Source organism: Protopterus annectens, chromosome 1.part0, assembly GCF_019279795.1.
Source record: "Protopterus annectens isolate FY-2018-M chromosome 1.part0, PAN1.0, whole genome shotgun sequence".
NCBI classification, from domain to species: Eukaryota; Metazoa; Chordata; order Ceratodontiformes; family Protopteridae; genus Protopterus; species Protopterus annectens.
In genome coordinates, this window is record NC_056725.1 from 1,297,833,531 (window position 1) to 1,297,854,441 (window position 20,911).

General features: G+C 36.8%; 1 protein-coding gene across 1 annotated transcript in view; it reads left to right on the forward strand.

Moving 5' to 3' along the window:
* The window catches only part of PVALB (parvalbumin), a 117,110-nt gene extending 98,209 nt beyond the window's left edge, over positions 1–18,901 (forward strand). Inside the window, exon 5 of the mRNA XM_044066257.1 lies at positions 18,705–18,901. Coding sequence (XP_043922192.1) covers positions 18,705–18,733 — 29 coding nt within the window. The 3' untranslated portion in view covers positions 18,734–18,901. The remainder of the gene's footprint in view (positions 1–18,704) is intronic.
* The last annotated feature ends 2,010 nt before the right edge of the window (positions 18,902–20,911 follow it).

Sequence of the window (20,911 nt, forward strand, 5' to 3'; positions counted from 1 at the left end):
ATGTTTTACACTTAATTAGCCCTATAACTCATTCCATAAATGCTTTACTAGATTGCACAGCACAGAATAAACTCATGTTAAAATGTGTATGTCTGTCTGTCTTCATGTACTCTACCTCATTGCAGTACATTCAAGTATACACTATTTATGTCTTCAAAGTATCACTTATAGGCCTGAAAGCATTAATGCTTTTAGGTTTCTTTAATTTTCTGCCAGAAAGACATATTAAATTAATCATATATTTATTTCAGGTAGCATTACAAAAAAAGAAGCAATATAATTTATTGTTACTAACACAGTATGCAAGCAGTAGCCATAATAATGGATTCTCAGCTGCACACATTTGAAGATAGGCAAACAGCAGCCATAGTAACAAAATCTTATTTGCCTATGTTTACAGCTACTCAAACTACATTGTGCTTCTAAGCATAAATAATGAAATGTCCATGCTGCAGCTGCTAGTGATATTGCCTGCCTGATAACAACAAAAACATATGCTGAAAATACAAACTAAATGGATAAAGAAAGATATAAGAACACATTATTTTACAGAACAAGTGGTGAACATTGAATTAGCCTTCTAGAAGAGGTAGTAGGGTTGTAAGCCATAAATAGTAACTGTATTCATGCATGCAACATGTATGATGCCAGTCGATCAATAATTCTAGATATTTCTTACTGTTCAGAAAATGATGTTGATGTTCTATTAAATGTTTAAAGAGTTATGAAAACTGGGTTTGGACAAAAGGAATTTACTTTATTTAAATGTGTTAGTTACGGTTGACTGCTGATCCACCTGGACCATTTTCTGACCTGCGTGAAACTACAAAACATAAAGCAACCAAATAAAAGACTAAAGCAGACTTGTGACAAACTAGTAAAACAGCAAACAGACAAAGTTGTCAAACTTGCAACATACTATGAATAAGCGTTATGTACACTACATACCATTAACTGTAGTTAAAAGAAGAAGCAGAAGAAGCGGAGGAGAAAGAGAAGGAAAATAACAGCGGATTGGGTGAGAAGAATCTTAGTTATTTTAATGTGAAAGGGAGCAAGGAGAAAAGTCAAGAATACTTGTTGAATAATTCTAGCTGTCTTTATTAAGAAAGGGCTTGGGGATATCATCATTATATGCCATCAGAGATTCCCACGGTGTATATGGGAGGGTTAAAATGTTCTTACTAACAGTTAACAAGATTTATGTTTCTGCACATAAAAATTGTCGATAGGTATAGAAATAAGGACTGGCTAGATCAGATGAACAGAAACTAAGCATACGAGATTTGGGAGACATAAATTGAAATGGGAATATTTAATACAGCACACAGTGATTGAAACTGTAGATTAATTTAAGGACCTGGGTGTATGGGTAGATCCAGCTTTGAGTTTTTCTAATCATATCAACCAATTGGTTAATGACAGTTATAGAACTATAGGTTGTATAAAAAAATGTCATTGTTTATTAGTTAAATTAGACCCAAACTTGAGTAGGGAATAACAATATGGTTGTTATATATTATTATAATGACAAAGTAACAGTCAGCTGCCTGTCAGGTGCCAGGATCCGCCACATAACACACGCACTCAGGTCCCTCAACAACAGGTACAAATATGACTCTGTCATTGTACTTGTGGGTGTGAATGACCTGAGATGTACCTCCCTCGACTACATTAAAAAAGACATGGAGGAGCTCTCAGATTATGTAGCCCAGGCGGGTATTACCCTAGCCCTGAGCGGTATCCTACCATCACCCAGAATGATATCACAGTACAAGCAGAAAAATGATCAATTTCAACAATTGGCTAAGTTTCTGGTGTCATTCTAAGGGGATCCAGTATCTGTCTGCCTGGGATTACATGATTAACAGACCTCAATGCTTTGCCAGAGCTGGCCTGCATCTGTCATCCCCTGGGCTTCTGGATACTAGCCAAGGCTCTTGCCATCCCTATAGTGCCTTTTTTAGGCAGTGTTCCAAATACCAAATTACCACTAACAGCTACAAACAAATGCAATCTGAAGGTCATGCTGCTCAACAGTAGAAGTCTAAATCTGAAAATGCACTCACTCGAAGCACTCATTAAACTGGAGAACATCGACATTCGTGCTGTAACAGAGACCTGGTTCAAGGCAGCAGAAAGCACCCCTGCACTACAAGGCTATAACTCATTCCACACCTTTCAGTCCAAGAACTTGGACCGAAGCTCCAAAGGCAGTGGTGTTTCCATATTCATAAAGGATGTGCACACCTCTAGACTGGTAGCCCAACATAACACATCAGAGATACTTCAGGTGCAGCTAACACTGGGTGAGACAGCGATTCAGGTCGTAGCCTGCTATAGGTCTCCAACAATGCCCCAAGACTCACACTCCATGTTCCTAAGCACACTGGAGAATATTAGGGTCCAACCTAACACTCTCATACTGGGCGACTTTAACTACCCCTACATTAACTGGGAAAACTACATATGTACCAATACACTTGCCCAACGTTTCTTGGAATTCATTAATTCAAATGCCCTGGGTCAGCTCGTTCTTACCCCCACTAGAGGTAGCAACATCCTTGACCTAGTCATTACTAACATGGGCGACCATTGCTCTACACCAATAGTTAACTCATCTCTGGTTAGATCCCACCACAAACTAATTACCCTGGAAATCCACATACCCCCCTCCCCACAAAGGTAACCACCATGAAAAACTTCTCCAAAGCTAACTTTGGGCTCCTAAAAACAGAGGTGGCTAACTTCATGGCACCCATGCAAATGGAGAATATTTGCATGACTGCCAAATCATACACCAATGCACTGTACAAACATGTATACAAATGCATGGATCTTGCCATACCCAATGGAACTAAGACGCTCTCCTCAAAAAAACAGAAGCCAATCTGGTGGTCCCCTGCCATAAACAAACTCTACAACAAAAGGAGGAAACTGATGTGGAATAAGGTGAAATCCCAAGACTGGAAAAACTCCCTTATCAGCCTCAACAAAAAGTTGAGATCCTTCACCAAATCCTCTAAAGCTAGCTATGAAAACAGAATTGCAGTAGATAGTAAAGATAACCACAAGGCCTCCTATAGTTATGTAAAGAATCTCCATGGCAATACCCAGATTTGCTCTGAGCTACTGCACAATGGTACCTCCTATACTGAGCCAACAGATATTGCCAATATACTGGCCGACAGATTCAGTGCCAACTTTACCCCCCCCCCCCAAGGACTAATCACAATACCAGTAGATTGCCAGGCACCCAGTATTACTGCTGCACAGGTTAAAACAGCACTGTCCAAGGCCAAGAATACAGTTTTCATGGGACCTTACAATATCCCTGGCTGTGTTCTACATGAACTACAGAGTGAACTGGCACCTCACCTGTATGCCCTGTTCAATCATAGCCTCACCTCAGGCTTTGTCCGTACCGAATGGTGCACTGCTACAGTCATCCCTCTTCACAAAGAAGGAGTGACTACAGACCCTAGGAACTATCACCCCATTAGCCTGATGAGTCTGATATGCAAAACTATGGAACGCATCATCATGGACCTAATAAACAAGGATATAGGGAATCTCCAAACTCTGGATCCCACACAGTTTGGTTTTGTGAAGGGAAGATGATGCCTGTTCAACTTGGTTGACTTCTTTGAGTCAGTCACCAGAGCTGTGGATGAAGGCAAGGTGATTCATACAGCCTACCTTGATCTGGCCAAGGTGTTTGATACCATTCCCCATTCAGGAATCATAGAAAAACTCACTAAGCTAGGCATCAATGACTATATCACTAGGTGGGTTGCAAACTGTCTCACAGATAGAACCCACAATGTGAAAGTAATGGACTCCAAGTCAGACTGCCAACCAGTCACGAGTGGAGTCCCACAGGGTTTGGTCCTGGGTCCTCTCCTGTTTGGTATCTATTTCTCTGAAGTCCAAGCCAACACAAAGCATCTCTGGCTGACAAAGTTCACAGACGATTGCAAGTTGGGAGCTATTATTAGCTCCCCAAGTGATGGTGACATCCTACAGAAAGGCCTCACTGAGACCAATGACTGGTGTCAGGACCATGGCCTTAAGCTCAATGTCAAAAAATGTGTCATCATCCCCTTTGGGAAAAACCTGGTTCCCATGAATTACCACATCAATGGTAATCCACTGAACACAGAAGGTGTTATAAGAGATCTGGGAACACAGTTTGACAGCAGCCTCTCTTTTGGCCACCACATTGCCACTGTGGTCAGAAAGTCCTTCTATGTGGCACATCTCATTACTAAGGGTTTTGCATCCAGGAAGAAAGATGTTGCTGTCTCCCTCTACTCCTCCCTCATTAGGCCAATCATCAAGTACAATGTCCTGTTTGGCATGTACCTCACTAGACACCTGCAACAACTGGAGATGCCGCAAAAGTACCTCACAAAGAGGATCTTAGCCCTTAAACACTTGTCCTATATGGACAGACTCAAAAAACTCCAACTATTCTCTGTCTCATATCACCTACTTAGAGGCGATCTCTGCTTGACATACAAAGCCATGTCTGATCCAGCTCTGTTAGAAATGCTACATCTAAGGAAATCCCAATCCTTCCGCACCACACGCTCCAGTGATCTCAACCTCATTACCACAATCAACGGATTGTGCTGGAGGGACAGGTTCATAACCCAGAGACTGCCCTTGCTATGGAATAGACTTCCCATACATGTCAGACAGAGCACCTCACTGGCCCTCTTCAAGAGAAACCTTGATAAGTGGATGGGAAATAGAAAATTTACCCCAGGGATCACTCCAGTGGCTCTACTCAATAGAGGAACTGGTAACTAAGGTCGGGTGGCACAATGTCAGGGTAATCCTATGGGCTAGTTTTGTAAAGGCTCCAGGGCCATTAGCCTAGTACACACCTATGAACCTACAATAAAACAGTCATGAGTAAACAGGAAAGAGTACAGCGGAAATATACCAAGGACATCCATTGATGTAAAAATTGAAGTTATTATGTAATACTAAAACATCTTAACTTGTACAGTGTCTCATATAGATATTTACAAGGAGACCTTATTCAGGTATATGGGGCATTTACCTCTGGGAATGTTAGGGGTTATCAAAAAGTAGTAGAAAATCATCAGACAACCTATGCAGAAGATTGTATAGGAATAAGAAGTGTGCTAACTGGTTCTCTGAGAGAGCAGCTGATGCATGGAACAGACTACCAAATTACATTAAAGCGATCACTAGTTTAGATATTTTTAAGAACAGCCTAGACATTTATTATAGGATCAACTGTTTTGGTAGTATTGGCAGGCTAAAACGGTATTAATTCCCATGCTTGAAATATTTGTATGTATGTATGTCCGTATGTCTGTCTGTGACAGAAAGAGTGTAGTATTGAATAAAATGCCTTGAAAGATAGTAGAAGCATGTTAAAAGCACTGCTAAGCTGTGAAAACAATGCAAAATGCTTACTCTAGACTTCCTGAACAGATTCTTATAGCACAGCAAAGAATGTACATTTGAAATATCTGTGAAAGAAGTATTTAGATATTGTTACATAATTTTCTACAAAGGCACTCCTCAAATGAGCAACTATAGATTCCTAATCAAGTGGAAGAATAAAATAGTAGCAATCTGTTAGAAACAGTTTTGAAACCAAGAATGATTTGTCTGTGTCTCATTTATACAATAATAGGTCTAGGTCTGTCTTCACACTATGAATTATAAGGCAATACCAAACTTTCTTTGGACTACATAACGATCTTCTGCCCCACCCACATACTCACACACACACACACACGCGCACGCACATGCACACGCACACGCACACACACACACACACACACACACACACACACACACACACACACACACACACACACACACACACACACACAGCTACGCATGCACACACACCAAAATCATTAATGATACACCTCCATATAAAAACATATTCCGAGAAAAAGGTAATTAAGTCATTGGACTATATGCACTGCCATATTTTCTCACACAAATACCTGCAATAGAAAAACAAGTATGTTCCAGCCTAGCACACAATAAGTTGGATAAATCTATGGTCAAACACTTCTGCAGAGTCACACAGTCATACCATTCATTACTTGAATAAGAGTGTGTACAATGCCTGTTCATTTCTCGGACAGGGCAACAGTCCTACAGCTCATTCATACCCTGACTATGGCAAGCATCTCACTGTCCGATTCTTTCACTCTGGAAGCAAGAGACAAGCATACAGGAGTAATCTAGCTTTTGCACTGTTGAGGCATCCCATCCTAATCCCTCTTCCAACAGTGGCTGATGATTTCACTTATAACACTGCTCTGGGGAGTTCCCACAACATGCCTCTGCACACTTAAGGCCATCTTCCTGGCTTACACACATCATAACCTACCCAATCCAACAGCAGCTGTTGTTGGGGCAGTCGTATAGAAGATCACACCAACTCCATTCCCCCCAGGATGGGCAAGATGGCAATGGTCACTCTCTGTCCTATTCCTTGACCCTTGCAGTGCCCTGACCACTAATCCAAATCATGGTGCCTGGGACACAGTCATGTCTTTATAACATTACAACACAGCATTTATGCTAACATGAGCCCACTTTATAGCCAAAATAATTGGATAATTGGGTAGATATTAATATCTTGTCACAGACTGCGTGCCATATAATGACAAAGTAATGAAGATACTTTGTAAATACTGGTTATGTGTGACTCGCCTTTGAAATTTTCATAGAAATCATTCCACAGAGGCTTTTACAACTAAACCACAACCATATTGGACATGTGTTCAATGCTAGATTAAACGTGAGCACAGAAGTAGACTAGGTAATGTTTTTAACTGTTAGATGTTTTCTGCCTATCTTTTATTAGTCTCAGGCAGTGAGATAATGTTAAATGACCAAGCCTGGGTAACTCTCTCTAGAATGTGTAAAAATCTGTTAACCAGCTTACTGTGTAACTTAATTTAATCCTGACTTACGCTTGGGATTAACTCTAACCTGTGGAACTTGTTTAACTTGCTTACTTATGTAATCACTGTAAATAGTCTGTTTGTAATATGTAATGCTGGTATATGTAATGCTGTATCTGCTTACCCTTGGAGCTTTTCTCCCCGGGCCTCCGCTGAAAATGGACATGCATCCAGTCAGACTATCCCGGTCAGCAAATGTAAAATAAAATAAATAAATAAAATAAATGACAAATATCTGAAAACAAGTTTAAAAATGCACATGCAATTCTGTGCCAGTGACACACGTCCTCGTACGTATATGTCAACTTCCTATGTAGTACATGAGAGAGACACTCTACAGAGCTCATTAACAAGTTCTAGAACATGCTCAACCTAAAGCCTAGACAAGCTTAGTGGGCAGTAATTCTCCACTTATCATAGACATTCACCACCAATATGTCTAAGTGTCACATTTTTAGTTCAAGTCCCATTTTGTTCACTTGTGGTTATAGTCAAAAAGTGACTATAATAGAAGGAAGCCTGACTTACTATTATTATTAATGCATTTAGCTTCTGGGCAGGGGAAAACAAAGAGATGACTTGGAAATGGCTTATTAGTGTTTTTAGATGTTTGAGCTAAAGGTGGACATAGAATTTTGAACCTTGTGTATGATGCTTGAATTTAAGCAGAAACTACCTTTTGTAAAAAAGGAATGCTCACGATACCATGTCTATTTTCTGGGAATTCTAATCTGTTTTTTTAATGCATTATTGTAAAGCCAATTATCTAATTATTCTGACTATAAAATAGGTTTAGATTCAATGTGATTTTGACTTCAGAGAAGTATTTCTAAGCAGAAATGGCAGAAGGTGTATGTTCTTTATATATGTACTTGAATTCTATTGGAATTTTGGTTGTTGCAGCAAGAAGAATAAAATACAATTTAAAACATATAAAAATGAAACCACTCATTTTGTTTATGTGGATTCATAGGATTTATCAGAAGGAATTGTGTGGAAAAAATGTAAGAGTTATTTGAATGGGTAGTCAGGGTAATAGACAAGAAAGGGGATGGAGAAAGTGCAATTTAGGCTTTAACAAGGCACCTGCCACTGTCCCACTTAAAAAAATTCTGTAGAAAGTTAGAAGTGCATTATTGAGGTGAAACAGTGATGGCACGAATAAAATAACAGCAGGTAAGTTCCCTGTACCTGGAGAATTTCTTGTCCTGGTACTGGTTGGCTCTATCCCAACATTCTGCCACCCAGGGACTGCTAGCAGTTATATTGGCAAGCCTTTGAGTCTCTGAGATTTGAAACTTTGTGCATAAAGGATCTCAACTCTGGTATGCTAGCTGGTTGACAGAGACAGTTTCCACTGCTGAATAGCTTATAACCTCTCTTTCAAAAATCATTTAAACTTACATTCCATAAATTTTTGCTTTTCCCTGGCCTTCCTGATGTCAGTTTCTCTGGTGTTTTTATTAATTACTTACTTCTTTCCAGTTTGGTTTATCACTGCATTGTTTTTCATAATGTTATACTATTTTATCTTATTTATAGTACATTTTATTACTAATTGCTCATATCTATTTTCTTGCTTTTACTTTCTTGCTTTTACTATTTAATCTGGCTACTGCTTGGGTTCAAACACTTAAGTTAAAGTTAAACAAAAAGACACAGAGAGAAATTGTGAATGAAGTTCACTTACATGAAATGATGGTTACCACTTTAGTGTCATAAATCAGTACTGGATCCAATGCTTTTATAATCGATTTTAAAGTGACAATGCAGACAGTGTAAAAGGAAAATGATTCCATTTTTGATGACACAAAGTTGTGCAATAGGGAAAACATACACGTCACTGTGGAAATAATGTCTATGAACTTGTCAAGACTGAGTTTCATGATATAAAACAAAGAAAATGAAATTCAATACAAAACATGTAAAATGATGCATCTGATGAGCTATAACCTAGGACAAAATGAGTACACAATTGTACTGGACACAGCCATTGCAGTGCCAATACACATGGGCGACCCAATCATGGACCCTTGCAGCTATAGACTTATTAGTGTTACTAGCCTTACATGTAAAGCTATGGAGTGAATTATCACAGATTTCATTAAGCTGGACATTGAAAATCTCTCAGCCCTGGACCCTCGTCTATTCGGTTTTGTCAAAGGAAGGTCCTGCCCCTTGAAACACATTTATTATTTTTTTAAAGTAACTGAAGCAGTGGATAGTGGTTATGTGGTCCATACAGCATATCTGCTTCTGGCCATTGACTTTGACACTATTCCCCATGCAGGCATTATTGACAGGCTTGTAAATCTGAATATAAATCCTTATATTGTGTGGTGGATAGCTAACTGGTTGTCTGACAGAGCCCATGTGGTTAGAGTCATAGGTGCCACTTCTGAAAGCAAAAAGGTTACCAGTGTTATACCACAGGGCTTAGTTTTGAGATCTGCTCTATTTGGTGTATATTTCTCAAACCTTCAAGCCAGGACTTCTGACCTACGGTTAACTACGTTTGCAAACAACTGTAAATTAGGTACTGTTATCTGATCTTCAACTGATTCACAGTGGCTCCAACATGGGTTAGATCATATCAGCAATTGGTGCAAGGGCAATGCTCTTAAATTAAATGTAGAAAAATGTAGCATAGTTCATTTTTGTAAACAAAACAGTTTCAATTACTATATAGGAGATGTACCCATCAAATCAAATGCTGTTGTAAGGGATCTAGGCATTCTTGTTGATAATTCTTTATCATTTGACCATTGTGTCTCCACTGTAGTTTGGAAAGGCTTTTATCTGGTCCATCTAATTTCCAAAGGTATCTCATCTAGATCCAAAGAAGTCTTAATTCCCCTTTACTCATATCTTGTCAGTCCCATTATTGAATATAATGCAGCTTTTGGCATGTATATGTCTAAGTATATCACACAACTTGAGAAACCTCAGCTATCTGTACCTAAAAAGAACAGTGGCCTCAAAAATCTTAGTTTTCAGGAAAGACTGACAACCCTTTCTGTCTCTTAGAGACTTCTCCACAGAGATCTGTAATTAGCCTTTTTAGTCATGAACGATACAACCCTATTTGACCTCCTATTCCTTCTCAGAACTAATGCCACCTCAAATACCTGGTTAAAGGAACTAAACCTTCATCAGCAGCTAAATAAGACATGTTGGCATGATAGATTCATATCCCAACATATTCCTCTCCTCAATAACAAATATCCACTACATGTTAAGCAGAGTAGTACCCTTACAACCTGCAAGGTAAACCTAAATAACTGAATGGGCAGCCTCAAGTTCTCTCCTGGGTAATCTCACTTTCCTTCCTTGAGGCTAGAGGGAACATTCAAATTTTTTTTGGCTAGGATAGAAATGGTCTGCAGAATGATTGTCTAGTACTTGCCTAAGAACCTATGAAAAATGGTAGAGTAGGAAATTATTAAAGATAATTAAAAGTAACCAATGTACAAAATTTCAAGCATGGACAATAGTATGATAAAAAGCAATGGAAGAAGTATCACCAGTACAAAAAAGTACATTGCCATCCCTCTGCATAGGCAATTTTTAAGACCTGCTGATGAGGTCTAGAAAATGTTGTACAATTTTAGAGATTTCATTTTTTCAACAACAAAAGTGTGGGTTTACATTACAAACTATATTCACTCTCTGATCATCAAGTCTTCTCCAGGCTGCTCAAGTGTCCATTTTATTCTTCCAGGGGTGGTCCATTTATTCCCATAGACACTATAGTAAAGAGATGAGTGCACAGGGAGTGGTGCCATCATCCACAGTATATTCGCTCACATGACTAGTTATCATGCACATGTGGATGTGCAATGGCCTTGGCTTAGGGCTGTCACTCACTTAAATGACTGACATAAAGACACAGATATCTCCACTTCCTGAGAACAAACACCAGCACAGGCTGTCAGCTATCCATCAAGGAACTCATATGATGGACATGTTCCCAGACACTGACCCCACTCCTCCCTGTTAGAAGAGCTGAGTGGGCATAGCCCCTTCACCCCCACCCTCAGTGAGCTCCTATAGTGCTGAGACTTTTGTCAAACCCTAATCATCTATGTTTAGTCAGATGTCTACCCCAGTATGCCCTGGATCTGGCTTACAAATCCATACAAAACTGATGAGAAATTAATATGTGCATTCCAGACAGCACTGGCAAAGGGTAAATAGAATATATGAATTAAAGACCAAAACGGAATCCATAAAGTAGTTACTATGTTTTTAAAAAATGCACGAGAACAACATAACTTTGTCTAAAGATGTGAGTGGTCACAAAAAAAAAACAATGGCAGACAACCAGAATAGCTTTTATAGACAGATTTTAAAGTCAAGCCTTATTAAAAAACAGGAATTCATAGTACAGCATAAAGACGTTCTTATAAGAAATGAGAGAAATAAATACGTTTCTGATTAAATAAGTAGAGCAATAGTTACTAGGTGTGTAAAGCAGCCTTTATATGTCATCAAGCCCTATGCTTTTTTCTTATGGTTCTCTTGTCAGTGATGTAGAAACAGTACATACAATAGTTTTCAGCAGAACATATTTGTACAGTATGCAGTATTTCTGCTGACAAGGTAATACATTATTTAGGGTTATCAGTCATTATCTACTACTCCATCAATTATTTTCCATAGTTTATACCCATCAGATTCATACTTCATAGTTTGGATTATTCCACATTTAAGTTGTACTGCCATCAAAGAATAGAGAATCCTTTAATCCACGCATATGCTTTCTAATTCCTAAATAATCATTAAGTCTTATTTTGAAGACAATAACAAATGCTGTCAAGCATATATTTAAGGTTTACTTATAAAATAAATATGGAATACATTGAGATAAATAAATGCCCCTTTTTCTAGTCCTGCTTTTATTAAATGTAAAAAATGGACCTCGGGGTCTTATGTTGTCTAGCTCTGTTTTCAATACAAGGCCTAAATTAATTCTTAGTTCAACAGAACCCACAGCTTTAAATACAAGACATAACTCACCCCTAAGTTATCTATACCCTAATGTGAATAAGTTTAATTTTTGAAGACTCTGACTAAATGCCTGACATGTGAAACTTATTTGACTTTTAGTAAATTTGCTCTCCAAATTCTGCAAATCATCTATTTTTAAATAACAAAAGGGGAGGATGCTCTTGAGAAAAGGCCTAACAACAGATCCATGATAGCTATTTGATAGAAATTCCAGTTTTACACTGTTATTATGCTTCTTCCTTCCAATATTTAAAAAAACACTAAGTCTTAAATATTTGTTTACATGTAATCATTGTTTATAAGAAATTACAAACATGTATCTTACTAAGACTTTGCAGTTAGGCAATCAATGCTTGAAAAGGACATCTTAAGTGTCACCTGAGTTATTTGCTAGATAGGGTAACATACTTTAATCCTGCAAAGGTACAATATATGTGTAGCTGATAAACAAAATCAACCACAGAAAAATAATCCGCCATTGTTATGAAATATAAATCAATTAATGAAAACTGAAGTCAATAAAAACAATATACATAATAATGGCCATCATGCCCTGCTCACCTGTCCATTCAAAACAAGCTCTACCTGGAATATACTAAACCATAATATATTCCAAAAGTAATACTTATTGCCACATACACTACTGTCTAGAAAATGAATAATGGACATGAAAATGTACAAATATAAAATGTATGGACACATATAACTTATAGTTATAGGTTCACAGGTGTACACTAGGCTAATGACCAGTGGGACCTTAATAAACCTAGTAATGCAACCCAAATATATCCCATGACATATTGTGCCCTAGAAGTTATTTTAAGGTCTATATGTTTGAGCATGATCTTATGGCTGCCTCTGTCCGTCAGCGACATAAATGTCAGACTAGGGGTGAATTTCTTATTTCCCATCCACTGGTCCAAGTAGAGCTTGAATAGGGCCAGGGAAGGCGTCTGCTTAATATGGATGGGCAGTCTATTCAAGAGAATGGGGATTTTCTGATATACACACCTGTCTCTCTAACATGTACTATGTAAATTGCAACCAAAGTTTAAATCCTTAGACCTAGTAGTCCTGGTGATATTTATTTTGTTAATATGCAAAAGGTCCATCAGAGCGGGATCTAAGGATTACTTTATACCAGGCATAAATTGTCTCTCAGCAGTTGGTAGGAAACAGAGTATGTAAATAGGGCTTTGAGGTGATCTGCATTGGATTTTGTGTTTATGCTTTGTATTTGTTTTGTGGGCAAAGTCTGTGGATGTTTCATATGTTGCAAGTGCCTAGTCAGGCACATACTGAAATGGCATTATACTCAGTGATAGGGCTGATAAAGGCTGAATACAATGGCATGATGATTTCCTTGGACCTAGATTCCATGCTCTTACTTATAAGCTGAGTGACATAGAATGATTTTTTTACTACCTTCAACACATATTGATAGAAAGCAAAAACACATTTGAGTATGTTGGTCTTCTATAAATTTTTCATTTAAATCTCTTTTGCACAATATCCTTCAACAATATAACATCCAAATAAGGAATATTCTCCTCATCTATCTCATATGTGAATTTCAAAAATGTGGATGTCTTATTAAGATATTCCATAAACATAGAAGATCTTTCCATATCATCATTCCGTACTATAAAAATATCATCAAAGTACCTTGTATGAAGGCACCATGATTCAACAAATTTACTATAAAGTACAAAGTTCCTTTCTGATTTAGTCATAACAATATTAGCAAATAATGGTCCACATCTGGACCCCATTGCCACTCCTTTTTCTTGCAAGAAATATTGGCCTTCACAATAGGTAAAAAAATACAAGGTCCAATATTTCTGCCCAAACATCAATTTTTTTTCTTGAGACTGAAGCTTTTATTTTGTTCTTATTGCATTAAACCATTTGTTTATTCATCTGGGAGCCTGTGTATATATGTTTGTTGTATGTTATAGAGTAGCTTGCATCAACAATTGGTCTCATAGGTGGATTATTCTGGTCTTTATGGATTTTTGGTACTCCAAATGCTGTCATAACAATATTAGCAAATAATGGTCCACATCTGGACCCCATTGCCACTCCTTTTTCTTGCAAGAAATATTGGCCTTCACAATAGATAAAAAACACAAGGTCCAATATTTCTGCCCAAACATCAATATTTTTCTTGAGACAAGTCATTATTATTATATAAGAAATGTGTAAACCATTGGATACCCAATGAATGTGGAATCAATGTAAATAAATCTTTGATGTCAATAGTCAAAAAAATCATAATTTAAACTACTACATTTTTCCAGAAAGTCCAATGAGTCTTTGCAAACATACTCCGCTCTTTGCACAAACATTTTTAGCTTATCATCCAAACATTTTGCAATAGTGTATGTTATAGAGTAGCTTGCATCAACAATTGGTCTCATCAGTGGATTGTTCTGGTCCTTATGGATTTTTGGTACTCCAAACGCTGTTGGCACCGTGGGATTTATCATATTTAAATACTTATACTCATCACTATTTATCTGTTGTTGCATTAACATATCATATAATAACACATTGATTTTTCCTATAAGAAATATTAACTTTATTCTTCGATACTTGTCTATAAGTTTCTTCAGACAAAATGCTATACATTCTATCAATGTAATCAAGTTTATCCATAATGACAAATCCCCCCTTATCTGGTTTCATTATTCTAATCACATTACATCTTTATGAATCTAATATTTCTTTTTCCTGTCTTGTCAAATTCCAGTGATAACTCCCAGTATTTTTATTTAAAATATACCTAATATCAAGCTCACACATCTGCTCAAACATTTCAAATACTGAGTGTAAGGAGGGTTTATATATACTACCCACTCTTAAACTTGAAACATCAGAACATCCATCCTCAAACATCAAATTTAGATTTAACTTCCTTACAAACATTTTTAAGTCCATGATACTGTCAATACATTGGATCTCTTTGATGGAACAAATGAGAGCCCTTTAGGAAAAATAGCACGTCCCAAATTAAATAAAAAACAAATAAAAATAAAAAAGCACTTAGCACATACAAAAAAGGTCAGTGTAACACCTTAGCATAGTACATTTAATAACCACTTTCATCTAAACATTAGTGTGGTATGTTCAATAGCTGCTTTCCTCTAAACATAAACTTCATCAGATGACTCACTTGCTTACTTTTAGAACCCGAGAAAAAATTCCAATATTGTATATAAGCCAACATCTTTGTTGCTATAAATAATTTTGGGTAAGGCTGTTTTATTCCAAAATGACCACAGGTAGTTCTGCCTCTCTTATAAAAATGTATTTCATATCACATATCTTATTGATGACCCTAACATTTGGTGGGGTATTTTCATATCTGAATTAATAAAATCACTTAGGTAGCAACAGCATCTTAATTATATTAATTCTGCCTGCTAAGGATAGTAGTTGTCTCTCACAGTGAGTGAAAACTGTGACATGTATTTGAGTTGATCTCAAGATCAGAAAATGGGCCTGTTACATACCATCATCCCACATTTAATCTTATGCCCCATTGGGATTTGATAGTTTGCTATTACCTATATACAAACTTTTGATTTTATTCTGTTCACAGGGCAACCTAAAATATATTGAAGCAAATGTACCAATATCAGGAAGGCCATGTGGAAGTGTTGTACATCCAAACACATTGTAGTTTCCTGGGATGTGAAGGCTTAATATTTTTATTTTATCTAACTAAACTCAACAATAATTCCAGGATTAAAATAGCAATGGTAGGTAAAAGTAGACAACCTTGTTTAACATCATTAACTTGCCCGGGGAGGGTAGGTTCCTGACAACTGTTTGAGCTCAGAGTTGAGTCAGCATAAAACAGATGTGCAGGTGCCAAACAGCAGAGCTTTAATGACCCAAAGGTCAGGGAAGCTACAGCCCTGCTAAGAAAAAAATGTACCAGAAGAAGGGAAGATATGGAAGGATGGAAACTGTATTTGTTTGTATTTGAGCACCTGCTGTTATGTTAAGTTAGCATACACAACTGTACTATGTTTATCATTAGATTTCTGTTACAGTAGCCTAAGCTATATGACATGAACTCCAAAGGTTAAAAATAAAGAAATGGCAGAATAATGAACGTCTGGATGCCCTTGGTGGATGGTTGTAGTAAATTCTGACCTGGCCCTAAAAAGGATCAATATTGTAATACTTGGTAAAAAGCATTAAGAAAAGACCAACCTGCTGCCTCTAGAATGTTTCTAGAATCTACCCCTCTCCACAAAGCAGTAGAAGTAGACATAGCCTTGCCATAATGGCCTCTGTCTTTGCCTGGAAGTGTCATGTGATGGTTTGAATATGAAAATTAAATATCATGAGACAGCCATTTCAAAATAGTCTTTTTTCACACTGATTGTCCCCTTTTCCAAAATTCGTAAGTAATAAACAAGTGATTATAATTAATGAACTCCTTTGTCCTGTCAGTGTAGTATCTGAGTTGCCTGGAGATATCTGGAGTGTGCAAGATTCTCTGTCCCTTGTTTTTTGGTTCTGGAATGAAAACAGGGAGATGAATCGAATGATTTAATGTAAGCTCTGAAATCACTTTATTCATACAGGAAGGGTGAATTCTGTAAGATACTCTATCTCTGTAAAAAAATGAGACAGGGTGGAGTTACCATAAGAGCTCGTAATTCAGATACTCTTCTTGCAGACATCAGAACGATGAGTAACACTGTTTTGGATGACCTGGTTCTCCCTCTTTTTATACTTCCTTCCATTACTGTAGCCTTCTTTCTATCCATAATATACCTTGAAATTATTCACACATCTCCTGGAATAGCTCTATATCCTCAGTTTCCCCTGTTCACCACAACCTTATTACCTACAAACTTTAACCTCAGTTAATGGAGTATATAGTTTCTTGTTGTCTGCTTCATACATTGCATCAGATATGAGCTTTGTTACATATCTATTTTGCTACTTCACCGTATATATAGTCTCTGTATTTCTAGTTATATTTTCATGTACTGTACAACATTTCATTGTTAAAGCTTTTCTCCTTGGGCTGTCAGTGCACAGAGGCATGGATTGGCTCAGCTGGGCTATCCCAGTTCACAAAATAAATAAATACATAAAAAATAAATAGGCAAGCAATTTTTCTTTTAAAGACTGACATTGTACAGTACCACTTTATCATGATCGGGTATGTATTTTGCACATTTGCCAACAGCTGCCCGTGTTCAGTCACAGAGCACAGCAGCCAAAGCAAACCATTCATTGCCCACACCTATATGTGATATATTACTTAAGTAATACTTTAGTAAATTAGGCATAGTGTAACTTGTGTTATATTTAAGGATATGAATTTAGTAGCACAAACTTTAAAATTATTGTTAAAGAAACCCAATAATAAATTATATATTCATCTTCTAGCAATGTAAGGCCGTACAGTGTCACAAACTGAGAGAGTCAATACAAATTATTCTATCATGATCTGATCCAAGAGTGGTGTATCAGATTGAGGAAGAACTCCCAGTTTCAAAATATATGCACATGTACCATGCTGAAGGGCCAGCTTAAGCAGATTAGTTTGATTAATATAACTACTGTAACAGAACTTAACCCTTGAATTCTAAGCTTTCTTTAATTCAGCAGAATTTTTTGTTAACTTTGTAACTCTGTATACTTTCCAAGATTGCACTATCCATTTGGACTGTAACAGATTTAAAATACTGTATGCCCAAAGCACTATATGGAGCTCGAGTTACACTATTTTCATACTTGCAGCCCAACTTCTCTGCTGTCCTCTGCCACAGCTGATAACTGCTGGAACAGTTGTACATTTCTTCACTGATTTTGCTCTTGTTCATTGTGATAGAAAACTCTTTACTACTGTTTGCCAAAAATGCTAAACTTTTAAAAAGCAGTTAGTGATTGGATGTCATCATTAAAATATATTTAAACATAAGTATGCTGTTATTGCTCATAGATAAAGTGGATTGTCTTTCATGTTGTTACTGCAGTAAAGACCATGACAACAAAAATACTGCTATTCAATATATAATCTGCATCTGACATTTTCTGTGCATAATAAACAAAAGAGCAATTGTGTCTTCACGATTTTTGTTGCAAAATATCACAAATGAGAATAAGATGTAAAGGCAGAAACAAGTACATAAGGATTTCTAATGAAAATGAAATTATGTGTTTATCTCACATGCTTATTCAATAAGTTGATGTACACAGAATGAAAGTGTAGTGCACAAAATTAAGCTATTTTAATTTAGTAATTTGGTAGCTCCAGTAACTGAATTGTTGCCTTATGAGGCATGCAGAATTGTTCCGTTTATTTATCCCTAAAACAGTCTATTCCCAAACACTGCAAAGTAGTGTATTGCTGTTCACAATTGTTTGATGACTGATTGTAATTATCCTAGAAACAAGCCAGCTCTTATAGCTGTAGTTCTGAGTGTCCTGTATGCATAGGATTCTGCTAGGGAATACATGCTGCACCAGTATGAAGAATTCACCAACTAGGTCTACACAGCTTAGCAACATGTTACACCAAGAGTTTTGGTACAGAGTTAGTAGCATTCTAGTGAACTTCCTTCACATCTTCAGGAACATAACATTAAATTAAACCACAACTACTGCACACTTTTTACAGTAATATTTTCACTTAGTTTACGGTTTATGACTGCAAGTAATGATTCTTTTTCTGTTTTCTTCCATATACAGAGTTTGTATCCATGGTGACTGCATTATAAAGGCTGTGACCAATGCATAGATGTCCTCTTTCTCCTCTGGGCTGACTGATTTCTACCTTCTCAGTTTATTTATTTCTACTGTTTTATACTCTGAATAAAACTGTCATTCTACAAGTGTGTCATGGATGCTGTACAGAAAATAAAGGTCAAAAGAATCTGGTCACCATACACCTGTGAGCTTTCTTTCATGGTTTGACTCAATAGTAAAATCACTGATGCATATGCAGTGGAAAAGTGGACCACAGACGAAATTGCACATTTTTGATCGGGGTATTCTTAGATACTTATTAATAATTTTACAAAACTCCACATGCCTCTAAATCATGTTATTTACAAACACTCACATATGTTCTCATCAACATTTTTCACAGGAATTGTAAGTCTCAAGCACAACAAATACATGAATTGTGTTAGAATCTGTACAGTGCATGTCCCCATAACCCCAATGCAGTTAAATAGGTGGAAAGGGAAATATGAAATGCATATAGAAAGGTAGGAAAAATATATTTTCAATGCATGACATAAAATCATAAAATAGCAAAGCCAGACATATGCAGTGCAATATGAATATTGTAATATGAACGAACAGAAAAGGATTAATCTAGAATATTATCAAGTGCACTCTCACCTGAAAAGGAAATTTGACAGTATTTGTGACACTGATGTTATCACCGATGGGAAGAGAGACATTCTTGTGAAAAAGATCATCTCACCATGGTTTAACCATTCAAGTAAAATATCTATGTAAAAATTATTTTTCTATAATTTAATATAGATGATGGAAATTATAAGACAGAAGAGCGAATTCTAGTGATCACTAAATTTTAAACATAGCTGAAAAAAACAGAAAATCACAGCTAAACAAATAAACAGTGTGCACAAAGTCAAGTGTGAATGCAACACAAACCGCATGCAAACAGCGATACAAAAAATGCACTTTTATGGTGTAACTTTAAAAAAAAAATTTTCGTGCTATAAGTTAATGCTAAATATATTTAATTGAATATTACAATATGAGAATAGTAGAAGGTTTACATGTAGCAGTAGCAAATGCTTTATTTATAAACAAATTTTCATTTGAAATTATACTCTTTTGTTTTTATTTTGAGATAGCAAATATTCTGATGTTTCTTTTAACTTTTTAAATGCATATTTTTTTGCTTTTATTTATGTATACTTAAATTAGTATCCATATCTAGCAGATATTGAAATAATTTTATTTAGTATAAACTTAGCTGTTCTTCCTTGCCATATAACATTTGTTTGCTTGAATGTCTTCAGTTTGTGAAGTGCAACATGATGAAACACAATAATAAAAGCTGCGATATTGCAATGGTGCTGTGAGGGGTAGATGGTCTCCAAGCTTGCTCCTGAAATAGGTTAGTGTGAACTGGCATAAAATTGGCATTAATTCTATTGAAAGTCAATACAAGGGTCTCAGAGTTTCAGCTTGTTTGGCATTTGTCATAAAAGTGGGCAACAAACAGAAGAAAAAGTAATGAAAGTACACGTTTCTGAAAATGTCAAACCCCTTGCAAAAGGTGGAAGAATGTTCCAGACCCTGAAAAGGTTGGGGAGTAATCAAATCAGTGACACCACAGAGATATCACTAAAGCAAATCCTAGCTGAAATTGAAATTTGGGCACCATCTTAGCCTTACAGCAGATGAATAAGATGTTGAAACAGCAGTGTTTAAATGTGAAGGTAAAGTAGGAAATGCTTGAAGATAAACTAAAAAGGGGACAGGGCTCACACAAAAGCATTTAGATGACTGCAGCACCAGAGAGGGAGAAAAGAAGGGACAGACTGAGTAGCATATATAAATCAAATATTTTGCAGCGTAGACTGGCTTTATTAATTCTGAGGCACCTAGCCAAGCATTCTCATAATACTTTTGTGTTAAAAGACCAAATCCTTTCACTATTTTGGATGTCTGGCAAAACATACAAAGTAAGGGACAAAATTATTTTTGGAAATTACTTTTTGGTCTAGACATATTGAAAACTAGCTGGCAGTAAAGCAGGAATGTCAACTAAGGAAGACAAAATTTAGGATGATGTGCCTAGCATGTATTTTCTTCCCACAAGGGATCAAAACTTTTGCAGACTCCCAAGCAACCTTGAAATGTTGGTTTGAGGAAATGAACACATGCCCCACAAATGAGTAGGTATCTGGTGG